Source organism: Capra hircus, chromosome 18, assembly GCF_001704415.2.
Source record: "Capra hircus breed San Clemente chromosome 18, ASM170441v1, whole genome shotgun sequence".
Lineage (NCBI taxonomy): Eukaryota > Metazoa > Chordata > Mammalia > Artiodactyla > Bovidae > Capra > Capra hircus.
The window spans coordinates 49,483,782-49,503,776 of record NC_030825.1 but is presented as its reverse complement, the minus strand read 5'-3'; the positions used below and the strand labels follow the sequence as shown (position 1 = coordinate 49,503,776).

At 53.2% G+C, this 19,995-nt stretch overlaps 1 protein-coding gene across 2 annotated transcripts; it reads left to right on the top strand.

Moving 5' to 3' along the window:
- Positions 71-19,761, top strand: SIRT2 (sirtuin 2). 2 transcript variants are annotated; one of them, XM_018062368.1, is made up of 16 exons: positions 71-197; positions 1,032-1,078; positions 4,140-4,188; positions 4,452-4,565; positions 7,528-7,569; positions 7,701-7,807; positions 7,931-7,987; positions 8,606-8,674; positions 14,498-14,627; positions 16,946-17,005; positions 17,292-17,347; positions 17,497-17,573; positions 17,661-17,712; positions 18,628-18,698; positions 18,842-18,908; positions 19,026-19,761. In XM_018062368.1, exons 1-16 carry the CDS (start codon positions 71-73, stop codon positions 19,182-19,184), a joined length of 1,284 nt encoding a protein of 427 aa, XP_017917857.1. In that variant the 3' UTR covers positions 19,185-19,761. The 2 variants fall into 2 exon arrangements, with proteins under 2 accessions (XP_017917857.1, XP_017917858.1); XM_018062369.1 differs by lacking the exon at positions 1,032-1,078 and having other exon boundaries at positions 97-197; positions 19,026-19,552.

Below are 19,995 nucleotides of genomic sequence, written 5' to 3'. Positions count from 1 at the left end.
TCTGGGATTCGTAGTCCGGCTCTCGCTTGTCTCCTCTTACCCCACAGGGGCAAGCTCCGGACGTTTTTCTATGCCTCCTGGGAGTTGTAGTTCTTTGACCTATCTCGGCCCCCTCCTGTTTCCGGTGCCGTCACGGGATAGAGCAGTCGGTGACAGTCCCGAGGGCCCCCGCCCCGCGCCCATGGCCGATCCGGATCGTGAGTCGGGGGCCCTGGTGGGAGGGTCGGGCCGCGCCGGGGCCTGGCTGAGGGCTGCAGGCCCCGGGGCCCGAGGGCGGGAGTGGTGGGGCAGGAGATGGGGGCTGCATGGAGGAGAATGAGGTTCAGGGAGCCGTTGTGATACATATTGCTGGATAGATTGGTGGGTTTCTGGGTCGCGAGGTTTTAAGGGTCCGTTTGCCACGTCCCCTAAGTGACTAATGATAGCGTGTGTCTCGCACCTTAGTTGCTAAGGACCCTTGTTACTAGGGACTTAGAATACCGCTGTCCGGGTTGCTAAGGGTACCTGGTTGTTAGTGGGAACTGTAGGGTGCTGGGGACCCCTGGTGTCCCCTCCTATCTCTTCCTTCCTCTTCTAAACCTACCATCTCGCCCTTCCGTTCCGCCCCCACCACCTCTTCTTGCAAACTTGCCTCCAGGCCCAGTATCCCTTATCTTCTCTTTCTTTCTACATTTTATTCTGCTTGTAAACCTAACCCTCCCAGCACACACACACACTACTGTGTCCTTCCTGACTCCTCCTAAGTCTTCCTTCATGCCCTTGTATGCTTTACTTTCTTTTCGCTTTCCTAAGCCTCCATGTCCCAGCCTCTTTGTCCTTCACCAACCACCTCTCCTCCCAACACTCTCCACTCTAATAAGATCTGCTTTTCTTCCTTTCCCTCCCTCCATCTACTCCCTTTTGATACCCCCACCCCGTATAACTAGGTTGGAGGTCTTGTTGACCCTCTCTGCACCCCCACTTGGAAGCCCTTCATTCCCCCTTAACCAATCCCTTCACTGTAACCACGTCTGCTCCCCCTCCTCCCCCAGCCTCTGACCCTGAGGAGACCCAGGCAGGGAAGGTGCAGGAGGCTCAGGTGAGATGGGGACAAGGGTGGAGGGAAGGAGAGAGATGGACTTCCCACACCCCACACCGGGGGGAGGTGGCAGAGGGGAGTCAGATACCCCAGGGCCCTCAGCTCACTGCCCCAGCTCCTCACCCTGCCTCGCCTTGTGGTTCAGCTCCTGGGGGAATGGTGGATTCTGGGGCCTGTCAGAGAAGGGTGTGCGGCCTCAAGCCTAGGCCTGCCCTTGCAAACTTTCCTTTCTCCCTGCACACCCCTCCTACCCGCCTTCCCTCCTGAACCTTGTTCCCAGTGGGCAAGGAAGAGATTTGGCTCCTGAATTCACAGATCTCACAGACGTGTGACTCGACACTGACTCTACTGGTGATCATGAAAGTAGCGCAGGGCACTCTGGGAGCGCAGAGTAAACCGTGTGAGATCACACAGATTCCGGCCAATCCCTTCCCGGCAAGAGTCCACAGGCTGATCTCAGAGTAAGACTGAGATACAGCACATGGTAGTCAGTGGAGAGTAACTTAGGATTTTCTTAGATAAGGTGAGAAGTGGTGTCCCAGGCAGAGGGTATCCTGGGGGGCATGAAAGAGTGTCATGTGTTCAGGATTCAGGTGGCTGATTACCTTGATGGTTAGCATTTACTGAGTATTTAAGCCAACTGGGTACTCTGCTTTGTATTTGATGGGCATCCTAGCATCCCGGGGGCAGCGGTGGAGGGGAGGAATACAGGTCTGCTGTGGTTATTTTATAGCCAAGGAATTGGAAACTGAGTTCTTTAACAACTTGTCCTCTGTCCATTGGCTAGAAGAGCAGGGACAGGTTTGCAACCCTCGGCGCCTTGACATATTGCCTCCCAGACACTTCACTGGAAGCAGGGGTCACAGAGGCTCCACCATCACCTTCAGCTTCCCCCTGAGACCAAGTTGCTCCCACGTGCTGGGCAGGGCCCTCGCCTCCTTCCACAGAGCTTCACTGTCTGCAGCCTGAAAGCGTGCCAGCCCACCCACAGACACGAGGTCGCCGTTCACATGTAGGGCAGAGCAGAAGCTGTGACGAGAGCGCCCCACAGATGCACGGCCGAGCCACACCAAGGGGACAAGAGCTCCCTGTCAGGCCAGGCTTCTCCCTCGCCTAGTTCCCGAAGCCTGGCCACTGTCAGAGAAAAAGGTTTCATGTGGAAAAGGGACCCTCAGTCCCAAAGAGAGAGATCCGAGGGTGTAAATTGCAGCATTGTGCAATACAGCCAAACTGGAAACAGCCCAAACGACTGTCAGTTGATGGGTTAAATGAACTATGAACCGTACAATGCAACACTCTGTAGCTGGCGGGTCCATGATATATTGTTTGGTGGAAAATGCGAGGCGCAGCATTGTACTGTGGGGTGACCCATTTCTGGGGAAATAATGAGTTTTCAGTTCAGTTCAGTCGCTCAGTCATGTCCAGCTCTTTGCGACTCCATGGACTGCAGCATGCCAGGCTTCCCTGTCCATCGCCAATTCAGAGAAAGAAATCTGGAGTAATTACCATTGTACTGTTAATCGTGGCTATCTTGTAGGGGAGGATGGGGTGGGGGAGGCGGGGCTGTGGGTGAAGGACTCAGGAGGCAAGCACCTTCAAGTTATACGTTGCTTAATGGTCAGAGTTTTGTAAAGCTTATAGATATAATCTTAAAGCAAGGAAACCTGGCTTTCCTGGTGGCTCAGACAGTAAAGAATCTGCCTGCAATGTGGGAGACCTGGGTTGGGAAGATACCCTGGAGAAGGGCATGGCAACCCACTCCAATATTCTTGCCTGGAGAATCCTATGGACAGAGGAGCCTGGCGGGCTACAGTCCATGGGGTTGCAAAGAATCAGGCACGACTGAGGGACTTCAAACATTTTTACCCAGTGGTGACCGTGAAAAATCCCAGACTTCTTGGAGCGGGCAGCATGGTAAACACCACAGATGTTTGTGATCAGATGATTAAACTGGGGAAGCCAAAGAGAAAGGCCTTTGATGTGGAGGGCAAAGGGTGGACCCAGGCAGGTCAACACAGAGAGAGGAAGAGAGTCGATCAGAGATGGAGACTGAGACTGGGAGCTAGGGCGGAGGCCGGGGCAGGGACCCTGGAGGGACAGGCTGGCCCACGTGGAGCCCCAGGGAGGGGACATGCTATGGCAGGAGGGCAGGTGAGGGAGGCAGGAGACATCTGGCAAACACGGGGACAGAAGCCACAATGAGTTAGGGCCCCAGGAGGAACAGGTTTGGAAGAGATACTGAGGCCAGTCTGGGACACCGTGAGAGTGAGGGGTCTGGGGTCACACTTAGGGGGAGGCATTGGGGGGCTGCAGAAACCCTGGATCTGGAGACAGAAAGGTGGCATCCTCAGAAACTAGGCTGAGACCACTGGCGTGCATGGGGGAGCTGGCCCAGGGAAGGCGGACAGAGACGGGAGGGAGGGCCTGGGACAGAGTCCCAGACCCGCGATTTGGGCGCCTGGCTGAGGAGAGGAGTTGATAAAGGAGACAGAAGGGTTGGAAAGGTGGAATGGGGAGGCTTTAAGCCAGAGGGCTGATGGCGCAGGGTGAGGACCGAGGCGTTTCTACCAGCATTATTGACGTAGGTGATGCGGGCTGCGGGGTGGCTGGGCAGGGCAGGGGACTGGAGGGGATATGAGGTGAGGACGTGGACAATGGAAGGTGATGAGAGCAGTAACAAGCACTTCCTGAGCACTCACCACCACCGCTGCCCCCAACCAGGGCTGTTCTGAGAGCCTCACATAGGAACTCACTTCTCACAGCCCTCCAGGTGGCTTTCCTCAGTCCTCCAGCTCCACTTGTGAGAGGAGGAGCGCGGAGTCTCAGGAAAAACGCAGTCACCCACAGGAGGCCGCACTCCTCTCGAGTTGCAGAGTTGGGTTTCCAACACAGGCGGCCTGTCCCACAGCCCACACGCGCCCCCAGCACGCTCCCCGCTGCCCTTCACTCCCTCGGGCCCACCTCCCAGCCGCAGCCTTTCCCCGGAACCCTGGTGTCATCCCCTCTTCCCCTCCCTAACCCCACTTCTGGGGCCTCGTCACCCCACCTCCACCCCTTCCAGGATTCAGAATCAGACACTGAGGAAGGAGCCGCTGGCGGAGAAGCAGAGAGTGAGTATCTGCCTTGGGAGCATGGTTCTGGGGGGTGCTGGAGGGCAGTTTAAGGCAGGGATCTGGGTGTTCACCTCCACTGGGGGTGACATGCAAAGTGTGTAAGAACAGATGCAGCGTTTCAGGATCCCTGGCCTGGCCAGGCATCCAACCTTTAGTCGTGGGAAGACAGGAGACCCCAGGGCTGGGCAGGGGCACTCAGGGCCTCTGTGTCCCCTTGAACAAACACCCACCCAACCGCTGTCTCTCTTCTCTTTGGGCAGTGGACTTCCTGCGGAATTTCTTCTCCCAGACTCTGGGCCTGGGCACCCAGAAGGAGCGACTCCTAGACGAACTAACCCTGGAAGGAGTGAGCCGCTACATGCAGAGCGAGCGCTGTGAGTTCCCCGCCCCGGGTCCCTTCCTGCGTGACCCTGCCGCTTCTTCTCATGACTTCTCAGCCCCAAACCATTCACAGCTTACATCTGCAAGTCGCAAGAAACCCAACTCAAACTGTCTGGTGCCAAAAAGGGAGTGTGTTGATCCTGTAACTGTTGATCCTGAAGTGTGGCTGGATTCAGCAACTTCTATGCTGAGCCCTTTCTTGGCTCTTCTCTGTATTGGGAGCTCCTGGAAGCTGTGAAAACAAGTTCCACCAGCCTAGCAGCTCCCACTGAAAAACAGCATCTTTCTCCCAGTGGTTCAAGCACAAGAGCAGAGATTGGCTCCTGTTGGCCCAGCTTGGGTCACAGTCCTACTCGCCGAACCAATCACCATGTCTCTATTGATCAGGCTTGCTTATTAGAGTGAAGATGATAATAGTAGTTACCTTATAAGATTATGGAATAGACTCTTCCCCCAGGGATCCCCATGGCTTCCTCCCTTCTCTTTGGGACCACATGGACTGTAGCCTGCCAGGCTCCTCTGGCCATGAGATTCTCCGGGCAAGAATACTGGAGTGGGTTGCCATGCCCTTCTCCAGGGGATCTTCCTGAGCCAGGGATCAAACCCTCGTCTCCTGCATTGCAGGCAGACTCTTTACCGTCTGAGCCACCAGGGAAGCCCCAGGATTATAAAGAAGGATTACATAAATTCATAGGTGTAAATGCCTGAAACTGAGCAAGTGTTGCCTAAGTGTGCCCTGTGACGATTCTTATAAGAGGCTTGTTCCAGGTGTGGTGTAGAGATCTTTTTACCAGGTCACTGGGTAATTTATATTTCTTGCCTCGAGTTGAGGTCACCAGAGTCTGAGAAACCGAGCCCTAAGCAGTCCTTGACTAGAACAATCGACCCTTTGAGGGTCCTGAACAGCCTTTTGTTGAGGACGTCTCTTGCAGTTTCCCTGTCCTCTAGCTGCTGCCATCTCTCCACAGGCAGCCAGGCCGGACACTGAGCCCCCCTCTCCTGGGGGTCCTCACCCTGATGGCCTTCATCCATCTCCTGCCTTTGTTGTTGTCATTTAGTCAAATTATGTCTGACTCTTTTGCAATGCCACAGATTGTAGCCCGCCAGGCTCCTCTGTCCATAGGATTTCCCAGGCAAGAATATTGGAGTCAGTTGCCCTTTCCTTCTCCGGGGGATCTTCCTGACCCAGGGATCAAACCCTCATCGCCCACGTTGGCAGGTAGATTCTTTACCACGGAGCTATTCAGGAAGCCCCATCTTCTGGCTTGGGTGGGCCCCAAAGAGAATACAGGCAGTGGCTATAAAGCTTTCATTCCACCCGTCCTCCTGCACCTGGGTTTTAGAATAATTGATGGTGCCTGTGAGGGGATAGTAATAAATAATGACAATGAATTGGGCTCTCACCTTTTGCCAGGCACTGGGCTGTGCACTTGGGAGGCGTCCCCTCATATGGTCTTCACAGGAGACCTGTGAGAAGTCAGCTGAGCAGAAGGGGAAACTGAGACACAGAGAGGTTGTAACCTGGGGCAGGTTACACAGCTGGCGAGAGTACACACTCACTCCCTTCCACTGGGTCCACTGGGTCTGCCAGGCCTGGTCCGATGGCATCCTGACACCCCAGAGGCCCTCACACTCGTGTGCGTCCATCAGCCTACTGACAGATGCCAAGGTTGCTGCGTGGCAGGGCTGCCAGCCAGCCACCAGAGAGGCAGTCAGGCTATTTCTGCACAGCCGTACATGCTTGTGAAATGATTCCACCTCTCCCCTCCCACATTTTCCCATCTTTTCCAAAAGCTGGTGACATTGGGGGAACAAAGTGCTTATAGGGATACGAATCACGAGTCTGAAGAAGTTGAGTACTAGTGTCTCGAAGAATCATTAGTGCTAGGCATTGATCTCAGCTTCACAGGAGAGAATTCCTTCTCTCAACAGCCCCCACGAGGCCAGTACAGTGATTGTGCCCATTTTACAGAGCAGGAAGCTAAAGCCCAGTGTGGTGATCTGAACTAAGACCCACCCCTGCCCCACCCCCTCCACAACTCTGCTGGTGCACAGGAAAGCAGGGATTGGAAGCCCTTATCCACTCTGCTGCTCATTGGGTGTGAGCTGAGAATGGCCCAACTTGGATCCTCACCTGAAAATTAATTACTTCTGGTGGCTAACATGCATTTGATTATAGAGGGAAGGAATAGGATGGAGGAATGTGTATCATATGTTGGAAATAGATGGCTGTACAATATTGTGTCCAGAAGATAAAGAGGTGGCCAGAGATTTTTTTTCACAATAACCTGCAGCACTTCCGGGGGAACACACCCTCCTGGCCTTCTCCCTAAGATCTACCTCTCACGAAGATCTCCTATGTTTGTCTAGATCTAGCTAGGAGGAGAACTTTCTCTCCAAGTGGCCTTTTCATGAATCTTACTAAACTGGTATAATCTTAACCAATGGATTCTTTGACCTCATGTTGGCTCTTTCCTCAGTCAACTGTATGACCCCTTCCCCTGTCTAAGCCTCGGTTTCCTCATCTGTAAAATGGGAATGTTAACACCACCCACCTTGAAATGGCTGGGAGAGCCATTCAGGCATCTAGAGTGCTCGCCGCAGGGCCTGGCACAGAGTAAATGGCTTCAGGGACTGTGATAGGTGAAATTACTTAAAGGTAAGAATGCGAAGGGGAAACATTGTTCTTTTTTTTTTAAACTTTACTTTCTTAATCATTACATTCAGTCTCTGATAATATATCTGATTATTAGACAGCAGTGCCACTAATAAATTTTTTAAGTTGTCAAAAATCAATTGTAAACATCAGCTCAGTACTTAATTTATGGCAAAGACAACTCTCTTAAGGCAAATGGTTCATATTTTGGAGGAATGTTTGATGTTCAAAACAACGATAAACAAATGTAAGTTTTGAACAAGAGAAACGCACACGCTGCCTAAACTCTCCTCCTCCAGGTCGCAGGGTCATCTGCTTGGTGGGAGCTGGAATCTCCACTTGTAAGTGCTCCCCTCCCCCAAAAGCCACTTCCTGGTTGGGGCGCCCCTGCGAGGGCCTGGGGAGGAGCTGTGTTGGGGGGTGTGAAAGAAAAGGGGCCAGAGTCCCTTATTGATTACCCCTCCTCCCCCAGCTGCGGGCATCCCTGACTTTCGATCCCCAAACACGGGCCTCTACGCCAACCTGGAGAAATACCGTCTTCCCTACCCGGAGGCCATCTTTGAAATCAGCTACTTCAAGGTGCGTGTCACACAGGGAGGAAGGTCTGTAGTAATGAGGGGTGGACGGGGCCTCCTGGCTCCTGCTCACATCTCACCAGGGGCATCTGGGTGCCCACTTGCCCTCCGGCTCTCTCTCCCACAGAAGCATCCAGAGCCCTTCTTTGCTCTCGCCAAGGAACTCTATCCTGGGCAGTTCAAGGTGAGCTCTTTTTTGTGGAAGTGGGGACAGGAAAAATTGGGGGCCAGCAGGCATGGGAAGGATCCCTTCAGGGCCCTTTAGACAAATATCCTACAGCTATTAAATACATGGGCCCTGGTGGCCTAATCATTAGGATTCTGGGTTTTCACTGCCATGGCCCAGGTTCAGTCCCTGGTGAGGAAACTGAGATCCTGCAAGCCTTGAAGCATAGTAAAAAACAAAGCAAAACAGTGTGGGCTTTGGGCCCAGACTACCCGAGTCCAAGTCCTGTTCACTCATTTCCTGCTCTTATGTCCTTGGACCTCAGTTTTCCCATCTGCAAAATGGAGCAGATAATAGTCCATGAAAAGAAATGCTGTGAGGCTTAAATGAGCTAATGATACATGTAAGAGCCCAGACTCTGGAGCCAGGCTGCTTCTGTGCTAACCCCGACTCCACAGTTTGTGTGACTTTGGCCAGCCAGTCACCCTCCCTGAGCCTCAGTTCCCTACCAGTGAAACGGGGATAATGAAGGTCTGTGCCTCATGGTGTGAAGATTCCATGAGGAGAAACAGGTCTGGAACAGTTCCTGGCACAGGGCGGTCTGCATTCAGCATTGCCGTGCTTGCTTCCCTCCAGCCCACCATCTGCCACTACTTCATCCGCCTGCTGAAGGAAAAAGGACTGCTCCTGCGCTGCTATACACAGGTAGTAGGACCTCGGGCATCCTGGGAGGAAGCGGGCGGGCAGGAGGGGTCAAGAGCTCAGGCCACAGCCTCTCTGTTGTGTGACTTGCAGTCAGTCACGTCGCCTCTCTCAGCCTTAGTTTCCCTTTCTATGAGACAGACGCCAGGGACTTCCCTGGCAATCCAGTGGTTACGACTCCATGCTGCTTCCAATGCAGGGGCACAGGTTTGATCCCTGTTCAGGGAACAAGGATTCCACATGCCACACAGGATGGAGGGAAAAAAAAAAAGCAGAGGCCAGAACCACTTCACCCTCTCAGGCCTGTGGTAACGTGGCAGTGACCAGGGCCACCCCATGAGTACTGAGAAAGGACCCCTTCTCTGAGCAGACACCTTTGGCACCATAGTTTTCTGGATTTTCCATCAGATGATCTGAAGTGACTTGGTCTAGCATGATCACTGAAGCGTAAAAGTGTTAGTCACTCAGTCGTGTCTGACTCTTTGTGACCCCATGGACTGTAGCCCACCAGGCTCCTCTGTCCATGGGATTTCTCAGGCAAGAATACTGGAGTGGGTTGCCATTTCCTTCTCCAGGGGATCTTCCCCATCCAGGGATTGAAGCCAGGTCTCCCACGTTGCAGGCAGATTCTTTACCATCTGAGCCATCAGGGAAGCCCAACACGGTCACTGCACCCTGACAATTTTCCAGTTGGTGGCTATAGAGTCTTAAGAAAGGGGCACCTTCTTATAATTTACACAAAGGCCTTGTGTGGGCCATGGGGCCACGGCTTATGTATGTCAGGCACTTAGCTGAGGGCCTCACTGAGAGGTCCCCAGGTAAGGACGGCTCACATTCTTGACTTCCTAGTTGGTGAGACTTTGGGGTCTCGCACAGCCGATAGTGAAAAGTGTGTCTCTACTTGTGTTTTATAAATACGTGTTGAATTACATGATCTACTAGAGCAGTGATACCATGTCTGCTCTAATTCACATCTCAGAACCCAAATTTATAAAATAGAGAACCCATGGGTAGAAATAGGTGTTCTGTTATTTCCTTCCTGGCCTGGCAATATGGACCCTGCAGCCTCAGAATCTGCCACCAGGGGGAGGATGAAGTCTTTTTGTTCAGGTCCAGAATTCTCCGAAGGGGGCAGGTACTCCCACCTAGGGCTGGTAGGGGTTGCGGGGGAGCCCCAGGTCAGGATAGACTTGACCTTTTACCCATGGAATGCACTCAGACATGATACAAACAGCTCACCTGAAGCCAAGCACCTTCTGTGTGTGATTTCATGAAATCTTCACCATGGCCCTGCTGTCAGTCCTGTTCGGCAGCTTCTGTCCCGGTGTTTACTGAGTGCCAATAAGTGCCAGGCCATACAGGCAGTAGACAGAAGGAGCAGACATCCCTGCCCTCCTGGAGCTGACACTAGGGTGGGGAGGGACAGTGGACGAGAAGGATGAGTCGAGTATCTAGTCTGAGATGTTAATGCTTAATGTTAATATTAATGCTGAGATGTCTATGGAGCACTGCCCTGAGCAGAAAAGGAGAATCAGAAGTTCTGTGTGTGAGTGGGGAGAAGGGTGCTGTTGTGAACAATAAGTCAGGGAAGGCCTCACAGAAAAAAGGGACATTTAAACAAAGACCTGTAGGAGGGGAGGGAGGGAGCCATGGGATCATCTCAGGGAGAGGAGCAAAGGGAACAGCCAGTGCAGAGGCCCTGAGGTGAGGCTGCACTTGGCATGTTCAAATAGCTGGATCTGAGTGAGCGAGGACAGCAGTAGGAAAGCACAGAAGAGATGAGGTCAGGGAGGTGACAGGTGGACCATGTGGGCATTTGGGGCCCACCGGGAGGGCTTTGTCCTTTGCCTAGTGGGAGATGGAACCACAGGAGTGCTCTGGACAGGGCCAAGACGTGACCTGCCCCAGGTGTTCACAGGGTCCCTCTGGCTGCATGTGGAGGGCAGACTGCGGGAGGGAGCAATGGGGGTAGGGGTGGTCACAGAGGCCAGGAAGGGGGCTGCAGTGATGGTCCAAGCAGGAGAGGATGGAGGCTGGGCCAGGGAGGGGGCTGTCCAAGGGGAGAAGTGGGTGACTTGTGAACCCGTTTTGAAGGTGGAACTAACAGGACTTGCTGTTGGATTGAATGAACAGTTCTTGAGAGAAGCAGAAGAGCCAGGGATGGCTGGACATCTCTCAGCCTGAGCACCTGCTGTCTTTTACTGAGAGAGTGGGATGTGCAGGCCTTGGGGGCAGAGGAGGAGTTTGGTTGAAGGCACATGGAGGTTGAGATGCCCATTAGACAGTCACATGGAGCTGTAGGCAGATAGACAGCCAGACACTAAGGCTTCTGGACTCGAGCTGGAGAGCAAGAGAGACCAGGAGATCACAGGGGTCCCAGCATGAGAAACCCAGGGCCAGGACCACGTGGTTCATCCCAGATGCTCAGAGGGCTGACTCCCCAGCTCCATATGAGGCACTCCCCTCCCCTGCCCCAAACCATGAAAGCACAGCAGCTACAGAGTATTTTTACATGAAAGCCAACATGAATATGTTCTGGGGTCAGTGTGAAATGCGGTGGCATTTCCCCTTACTTAGAATACTTCACACACAGACTGAAGTCTGCATATATATTCACACTGGCGCAGTACATTACACACAGGTGGAAACATTTTTTCCACTCTCATGTTTCATGAAACCATTCTGTTTTTCAACTCCTCCTCACCCTCTTCTTCAACCTCAGCCCCTTTTTGAGACATTGACCCAGTTTTCTGCAACAAGCTGTCTTCAGGTCTTCCTGAATTGTAACGATGTAGCACTTTTGAAGAGATGCTATTTTTATCTCAAGACACAAGGATCCATTCAAACAGAAGAACAGTTGTCTCCTTCAGTCAAGTCACTGTGATCTCCACTCTTTTGAATCTATATCTGTGGCATTCACATTATACATTGGATTTATACTCAGCTTTCTTTTCCTTAAGCCCTTATCTAGAAGACCCTTCCTTATACCCAGCCACACAGCAGCTTCATGCTTTTTATTAATTAAAAAAACCCTCCCATTTATAGGGGAGGAGCCTATTTGTTTTTGACTGTGCTGGGTCTTCTTGCTGCACAGGCTTTTCTGTAGTTGCAGCAAGCAGGGGCTGCTCTCTCGTTGCCGTGCAGGGGCTTCTTGTTGCAGTGACTTCTCTTGTTGTGGAGCACAGACTTTAGGGGCTTTGTTTGGGCTCCAGTAGTTGCTCAGTTGTCCCTAGTTGTCCCTTGGCATGTGGGATCTTTCCAGACCAGGGATCAAATTCACATCTGCATCGGCACACGAATATTTTAACACTGAGCCACTGGAGAAGCACAATTCATGCTTTTTAAAAACATGTCAGTCAGAGACATGATGTCTTGAAACCGAAAGTGAGCTAAGGTTTGACAATCAAAAGAGATTACAGACGAAAACTCAGACTTCAGGCTCCTCTTGCAGATCTGGAAGAGCTGGCTGCACCCTGGGTGGCTTTCAAGGAGGGGGTGGAGGGGGGAGCAGTTGACTAGAGCTGAGTGGCCCACCTCCTCACCACACCCTGTTCCCTGCCTGGCACTGAGGCCAGACGCCAGCTGCTCTGTGTCTCCATGCGGTCATTGCTGCTTGTCCTTTATACTGAGCCTCTTGGGCCATATTCCCCAGCCCCAGCTTCCCTCCCCGGGGGCCACTACTGTTGCCTGCTTCTTGGGTTTCCTTTAAAAATGGTCCACACTTAGGCAAGCAACAAAAAAATTCATATGTTGACTTTTTCCACATCTTGTACACAGGGCCTTCTAACATCTTGAAGAGATTCCTTCATACTAGTACATGTGGGTCAGCCACATCATTTTTTTTTTTAAGATAGATTTTTTTTTTTTTCAAGATTTGTTGCTTTTTGGCTGCACTGAGTCTGTGTTCCTACATGTGGGCTCTCTCTAGTTGCCATGAGCAGGGGCTGCCCTTCGTTGGTTGCACGCTAGTTGAAGAGTGCATTCTAGTTGCGCTCTTCATTATGGTGCCAAGGTTCCTCGATGCGCTGGCTTCAGAAGTTGTGGTGCATGGGCTCTAGAGCACAGGCTCAGTAGTTGTGATGCTTGGGCTGAGTTGCCCCAAGGCATGTGGAATCTTCCCAGCCCAGGGATCGAACTCATGTCCCCTGCATCGTCAGCAGACGCTTAACCACTAGAACACTCAGGAAATCTGGGCACATTCTTTTTTTCTTTTTGGCTGTGCTCACAGCTTGCAAGATCTTAGTTCCCCAACCAGGGATTGAACCCAGACCATGGCAGTGAAAGGACCAAGTCCTAACCACTGGACAACCAGGGAACTCCCCAGCCGCATTTGTTTTTGTTATTTGTGGGTGCCCATCAAAAGTGGCATCAAGGGACTTCCCTGGTGGTCCAGTGGCTGACTCCAAGCTCCCAGTGCAGAGAGCCTAGGTTCTATCCCTGGTCAGGGAACAAAATCCTACATGCCACAACCAAAGACCCTGCATGCACCAACGAAGATCAAAGATCCCTCGTGCCACAACCTGGTGCAACCAAATAGATAACTTCTCTTAAGGGGCATCAAAAGGTAACACAGAGGCCCGTAGGTAGTCCTTTGATATGCCATTTAGTTATTTGCATGAGTAGTAGTGAGTAGTGTTAGTTGCTCAGTCATGTCCAGCTCTCTGCGATCCCATGCACGGACTGTAGCCCACCAGGCTCCTCTGTCCATGGGATTCTCCAGGCAAGAATACTGGAGTGGGTTGCCATTCCTTTCTCCAGGGGAATCTTCCCCACCCAGCCATCGAACCCAGGTCTCCCTCCTTCTTTACCATCCGAGCACCAGGGAAGCCCTGTTATTTGCATACACACTGCTTGCTCGCGTGTGAGGAAGTTGGTAAACTAAGTCCAGGAACAAAGGCAAAACTAGCATTTCTACCAGGCTGGGGCAAGGGAAAGCCGCAGAAAGTCTGGAAACAGAGACTCTTGTCTGCATGTTTTGGGGGTAAACTGATGGCTGACTGGAAGCAGAGAGGGCAGTTGGAAGTGGAATGGTGGTTCACAGAGTCTCTGGGAAACCTTATTGGGTCAGCTGTGGACCGCACGTTCCTGGCCATCTCTGTAACGTCCGCTAGGTCCTCCAGAAGCACCTGCCTCAGTGGCATTTCTCGTGGGCAAACAAAAGCTGCTCCAAAATGGCTGGAGAAAGCGCAAATGTGAAAGAGACAAATATCCTTGTGTGTTGACTAAGGAAAGTAATTCTGTCTGAAAAGAATTTAATATACTATCTATGCAGCAGATCACAGTAAGAAACCCAACTGTTAAATAGGAAAACTGTAATTAAAACTCAAAAAAACTTCCTGATTCATTGATTTGTGTTCATATCTGGCCAAGCCTGCCACAGACAGCTGTGCAGGTTGGGTACTGCACAAGGATGCCAGATCTGAGAGGGTTGTGTTTACAGCAGAGACACTGAAGATTGGTACATTTATTTCACCAAATTTTTGGCTGGTGCCACTAGAGAGTCTGGTTCTAACAGAACAAATTTTCCACAAAAGGAAAGGAAAATGACCTGATTTTGCAGAAAAACACCAGGGCTGGTTGGTGGCAGTGGCCTGGGTTCATAGGCACTTGAATTTGGGCCCCTGCCTTGAAGCATCCATGACTGACTTTTCAGAGGCACCATCAGGGGGAAACAAAGAGTTTTAGACACACCCCTGCCTCTCCCCTCCTCTCTTCTCAGCCTATCCCACTTGCCTCTCTCAGCTGCAGTCCCCTGCTCTGTCTTCTGACCCCTGGGAGGGGAAGGTGGTTCACTCCTGACCCGCTCCCCTCCGTGTCTCCCTCCAGAACATAGACACCCTGGAGCGAGTGGCTGGGCTGGAGCCCGAAGACCTGGTGGAGGCCCACGGCACCTTCTACACGTCCCACTGCATCAGCTCAGGCTGCCGGCAGGAGTACTCACTGAGCTGGATGAAAGGTGAGGGGCTGGAGGTTACCCCCGAGGGCAGGCTTCCCGTCCCTGTCTGCCCCTCAGCACCAGGGAAAGGGTCTCCATACACAGACACCAGCTCTGTCCTGTGCAGCTCTGCAGCTCTTCCTTTCTCTCTCTCTCTTTAAAATTTGTTTATGTATTTGGCTGTGCCAGGTTTCAATCGAGGCATGCAGGATCTTTGATCTTTATTATAGCATGTGGGGTCTTTAGTTGGGGCATGTGGGATCTAGTTCCCTGACCAGGAATCGAACCCAGGCCTCCTGCATTGGGAGTGGAGTCTCCATCACTGGACTCCCAGGGAAGTCCCTGCGGCTCTTTTTAGCAGGTAATGGCAGCCCCTAAAGATGTGAGGTGGCAGTGGGGGTTCTCTGCTCCCAACCCCATCTCATAGCCAGGGTATAATGGATGCAGGCTCCAGACACGGCAACGTGTGTTAGTATACCAGCCTCCACGTGGTCATGCAGCCTGTTGGATGAGGTCATGAAACCCTAGCCCTTTGTCCTTTGGGTGTTCTGACCCCTTCTTATATGAAGGCCTCATCCAGGCCAACACAACTACATTCTAAGAAGACCAGAAGTATCTAAGAGAACTTTCTGGAGTCAGGGTCATGTTCTATATATATCTTCACTGTCCAACATAGCAGCCATCTGCTCATGAGGCAACTGAGCTCTTATAATGTGGCTAAAATGACCAAGGAGCCGAATCTCTAACTTTCTTCAGCTTGTATTAATTAAAACGTAAAAGCCACATGTGGCTCTAACCACCATATTGGACAGCACTGCCCCAGAGACACAGGGTTCAGCCAGGCCATTAGCCGGATTCAGGTGAGCGGAGTCCATGACATGTGAAGCTGCACACAACGCTGGTATGAAGTTTGGGTAGGGGCTGTCTCTAAGGGAAGAGACTCCAGGGCTTGCTAAAGTCATTGTCCCTGTTCACGTGAGGGCAGAGTGTCCAAAAAGAGAAGAAGAAGAAAAACCCAGTCAATCCACATTTCTAGAATGCCAGTGAGAGTTGAGTTCTGATATCCATTGTGCTAATTAAGAAGCCACTTATTTCATCCATGCAAACCCATTTCTGACCTTCTTTATGCTGATTTCACAAAGCCTCTGGTGTCCATGTGGGACAAGGACAGCTGCAGTGCTGATAGTAGGGCTTTGGGAGTGTAGCCCTTCTGACAAAATGCCAGCTGACTGCCCTTGGGGCAAGGGTTCCTGAATAGCCCAAGTGCAAGCAGCTGGGGGTCATGTACAATTAACATTACCCCATTATCTGTCCCTTCCAGCAGTAACACAAGGATCACCCACAAAATATCATGAGCTGTCAATGCAGAAATATTTTAAAGTAAATGGCAGACCTTAACACATTGCTCTATATAAATATTTGTTGAAGGAATGAGTGAATATTTGAATGAACAAGCAAGGATTCTGTGGGTTGCAAGTGACAGAGGCCTTTACAGCTTTGATCAATAAGCAATGAGGAGGATTGTCCTAGCATGGTGTGTGTGTTGAGGGGAGGGGGTCTGTCACCAAGCCTAAGAGTGGGAAGCACCTGGACCTAAGGTTTTGTCCCCATCCCAGGATTATCTGCATAATTCTTCCCTCTCTGCCACTGACCTAGCACCTACCAGGTCTCTCTGACCTGACGCGTGGTGGAAGTAGGGCTGCCCTCAAGGGCCCATGGGAAGGGCTTCTCCGGTGGCTCAGTGATAAAGAATCCACCTGCCAGTGCAGAAGACGTAGGTTTGATCTCTGATCTGGGAAGATCCCACATGCTGTGGAGCAACTAAGCCCCATGTGTGCACCACAACTATTGAGCCTGTGCTCTAGAGTCCGGCAGCCTCAACTACTGAAGCCCATGCGCCCTAAAACCCATGCTCCAAGAAAAGCCACCTCAATGAGAAGCTCATGCGCCACAACTAAAAAGTAGCCCCCACTCACCGAAACTAGAGGAAAGCCCGTGTAGCAATGAAGACCTAGCACAGCCAAAAATCAATAAATTAAAAAAAAAAAAAAAAAGACCCACGGGAAGAACTTCACTCCCAAGTCCAGATTCCCCAAGCTGGGGGTTGGTGGAACCCAGTTGCCCCTTTTGGGGACAAGTGTCTGCTTATTTGTTCTTTCATGTAATACCTGTGGACTGGTGCTGGGAAGAGGTCCTCCCTGGGCAGGGCAAACGCCCCAGGAGGCTCTCCCATGACTGAGATGTGTTTGTATTGACAATGAAGAGGGTGGCGTGGGCAGGCTGCAGCCCCAACCCAGAGCCTCTTACCTCCTCCTCCTCCTCCCCTTCCCCACGCCCAGAGAAGATCTTCTCCGAGGTGACTCCCAAGTGTGAGAAATGTCAGAGCGTAGTGAAGCCTGGTGAGCCTTGGGGCCTGGGACCCTGCACACCCGCTAACCCCTTCCCAAGAAGGCCACACTCCCCATCCATCCACCTGACCCTGGTCACCCTCTCTCCCTGACTAGGGAGAGGGCGTCCCATAGCCCCCTGGCCTATTCCCCACTGCCCCGTCCACACTCCCGCCCCAGCCCTGGGGTCTGCCTTCTGCTCCTGCCCGTTCTCTCTCCCCCTCCCTGTCTCTGTCCCTTGCTTTTTCACCATCTCTTTCTGTCCCCATGTCTGTCTGTCCATCTGTCTCCCCCTCAGATATCGTGTTCTTCGGCGAGAACCTCCCAGCGCGTTTCTTCTCCTGCATGCAGTCAGTAAGTGTCCCGGCCGCCCCGTCTCGGCCCACGCGGGGGCAGCCTAGGTCCTGCCCTGCGGCAGGAGGCTTCCCCAAGTAGCTGCGGGTGGGCCTGCAGTCGGGGGCGGGGGCCGGCAGCTGACCTCACTGGCCGCTCCCGCTTTGTAGGACTTCCTGAAGGTGGACCTCCTTATCATCATGGGCACCTCCCTGCAGGTGCAGCCCTTCGCGTCCCTCATCGGCAAGTAGGTTGGGGGCTGGGGCTGTGGGGGGCTGCTGGGAGGCTGGGGGAGCCGCCACAGGCCCTCACCGCTCAGATCACCATCCCCCAGGGCGCCCCTGTCGACCCCGCGCCTGCTCATCAACAAGGAGAAGACTGGCCAGGTGAGTCCTCTTCGTCCTACCCCGCCACCCCCGCACACGAGCCCCACATCACCTCCCCCAGGCCCCCCGGGAACCAGGGGACAGGTCTCTGGGGAAGCCCAATGCTCAGACCTGGGGATCTTGAATCCTCAGGGTCAGATTCCAGGCTACCCCCACTCCAGGGTTCCACAGGCCTCTGGGTCAGTCACCCTTTTTTATCTTCTTTTTTGTCTATAGTAGGCCTTCGTTGCTGTTCTTGGGCTCCCTCTAGTTGCGGCTAGCAGGGGCTACTCTAACTGCATTGCATGGCAGGCTTCGCATTGCGGTGGCTTCTCTTGTTGCAGAGCACAGCCTCTAGGGTACGGGCTCAGTAGTTGGGGTACACAGGCTTAGTCGTCCCGCAGCATGTGGGATCCTCCCAGACCAGGAATAGAACCCATGTCCCCTATGTTGGCAGGCGGATTCTTAACCACTGGCCTGCCAGGAAGTCCCATTTACCCTTTTGAGGGGATGATAGAACCCCAGCTCAAAGCAACTTAAGCCAAAACAGGAACCTTAGCTTCCTGGGACTGAAGAGTCTGGGCTCGCTGGTCCCCGGGCCAGCAGCGGTGCCATCAGGGGTCACTGTGCCGTGTCTCAGCTCTCTTTTCAAACTGAGGTGACCTCTGTCCCAGGAGGGGCTCCCTCCCGGGGACAGCTGTTTCCTCCAGCAGGCAAAAAACATACTGTGTGGCAGACACTATGCTCAGCATTTTCTCTGTATTAACCCACTGATAGCATCATCCTAGGAGTGGGTGTGGTGATTACCCCCACTCTACAGAGAAGGAAACTGAGGTTCAGAGAGGCCAGGCCACTTGAGTGAAGTCACAGAGCTGGGATTCAAACCCAGGCCCCCTGGCTCCGGAGTCTGTGCTCTGAGCTCCCCCTCCCCCACAGACTGACCCTTTCCTCGGGATGATGATGGCCCTCGGAGGAGGCATGGACTTTGACTCCAAGAAGGCCTACAGGTGAGGCCCGGGCCTGCAGCGGGGTGAGGTGGAGCCTGGGAGGGACAGGGCCCAGGTGGGAGGGAAGGCACGGAGACAAAGGAGAGGCAGAGCCACCGGTGCTGGGACAAGCCTGGGAGCTTTGACTCTTCCCTTGCCTTCAGGGACGTGGCCTGGCTGGGCGACTGCGACCAGGGCTGCCTGGCCCTTGCCGACCTCCTTGGCTGGAAGGTGAGGAGCTATCACCCCAGCTCACCCCGAGCCCAGTCCCTGGACCCCCCTCCCACAGGTCCTCCGACCCAATGACACATGATGACCTCTGACCTCTGTGAACTTTGCCCCCTGCAGAAGGAGCTGGAGGACCTTGTTCGGAAGGAGCATGCAAGCATAGATGCCCAGTCGGCATCTCGGTCCCCCAACCCCACTACTTCAGCTTCCTCCAGGAATTCTCCACCACCTCCCACCAAGGAGGAGCCCAGGACCACTGAGGGAGAGAAACCCCAGTGACCGCTGCGTCTCCCAGGCAGGACCCCCAGCCTTGGGACCGCTGAGCCCCAAACAGCCCTGGCCCTCCTCTAACTTACAGCTCTTTTCTGGGGAGCTCAGAACATTTCTTCAATGTATTAACGATTCCCTCCCAAAACTGGTGTCCCAGCACCCCTGACCTCAGCAAATCTCTAACATTCTTGGGGGCAGAGGCTTGGGCAGCCTGTCTCTAACAGCCCACAGCCTCTAACCACCCCTACGGCCGAGGATCAGCCCCCCTAATCTCTAACTGCTCACGGAGCCACGGGTACCTCCAAACTGCTAACTGTCCCAGGACAAGAGCCCCAGGGCCCACACGCTCTCTACTGCTCCCAAGGGTCCCTGGTCAAGTAGATGAAACCTAACCTACCCTGGGTTGGGGGTTGTGCCCTCCATGCACTCAGTGGGGAGATCCAAGCCTCAAGGCCTCCCAGGCCTCTGCCTCCAACTCTGAAAGTGGGTGCTAGGCCCCCTCTCTTGGTCCCACTTCCTATGTGGGGGTGGGCAGATGGTGTTGCTTATTAGAGATGAATTAAAAACAAAAAACAACTAACGATTAGCTGTCTGGCCTCGCTGTTCTTTTCTGGGGCCCCGAGGGAAGCTGCCGGAGGAAGGGGGTTAGATCTCCGGCCGCTAAGGAAACCATCATGAGAAGCAGTGTGAAGAGTGCTGAAAGGTGCCGAGAGCGGGCTCGGGGCCGTGGGAGCCCTGTGTCCTGGCTGTTACCCCTGGACTCCCAGGCACCTGCCAGAGTCCCTTCCTCCAAAGCCGGGTCACCCAAGGCCTGAGCCCC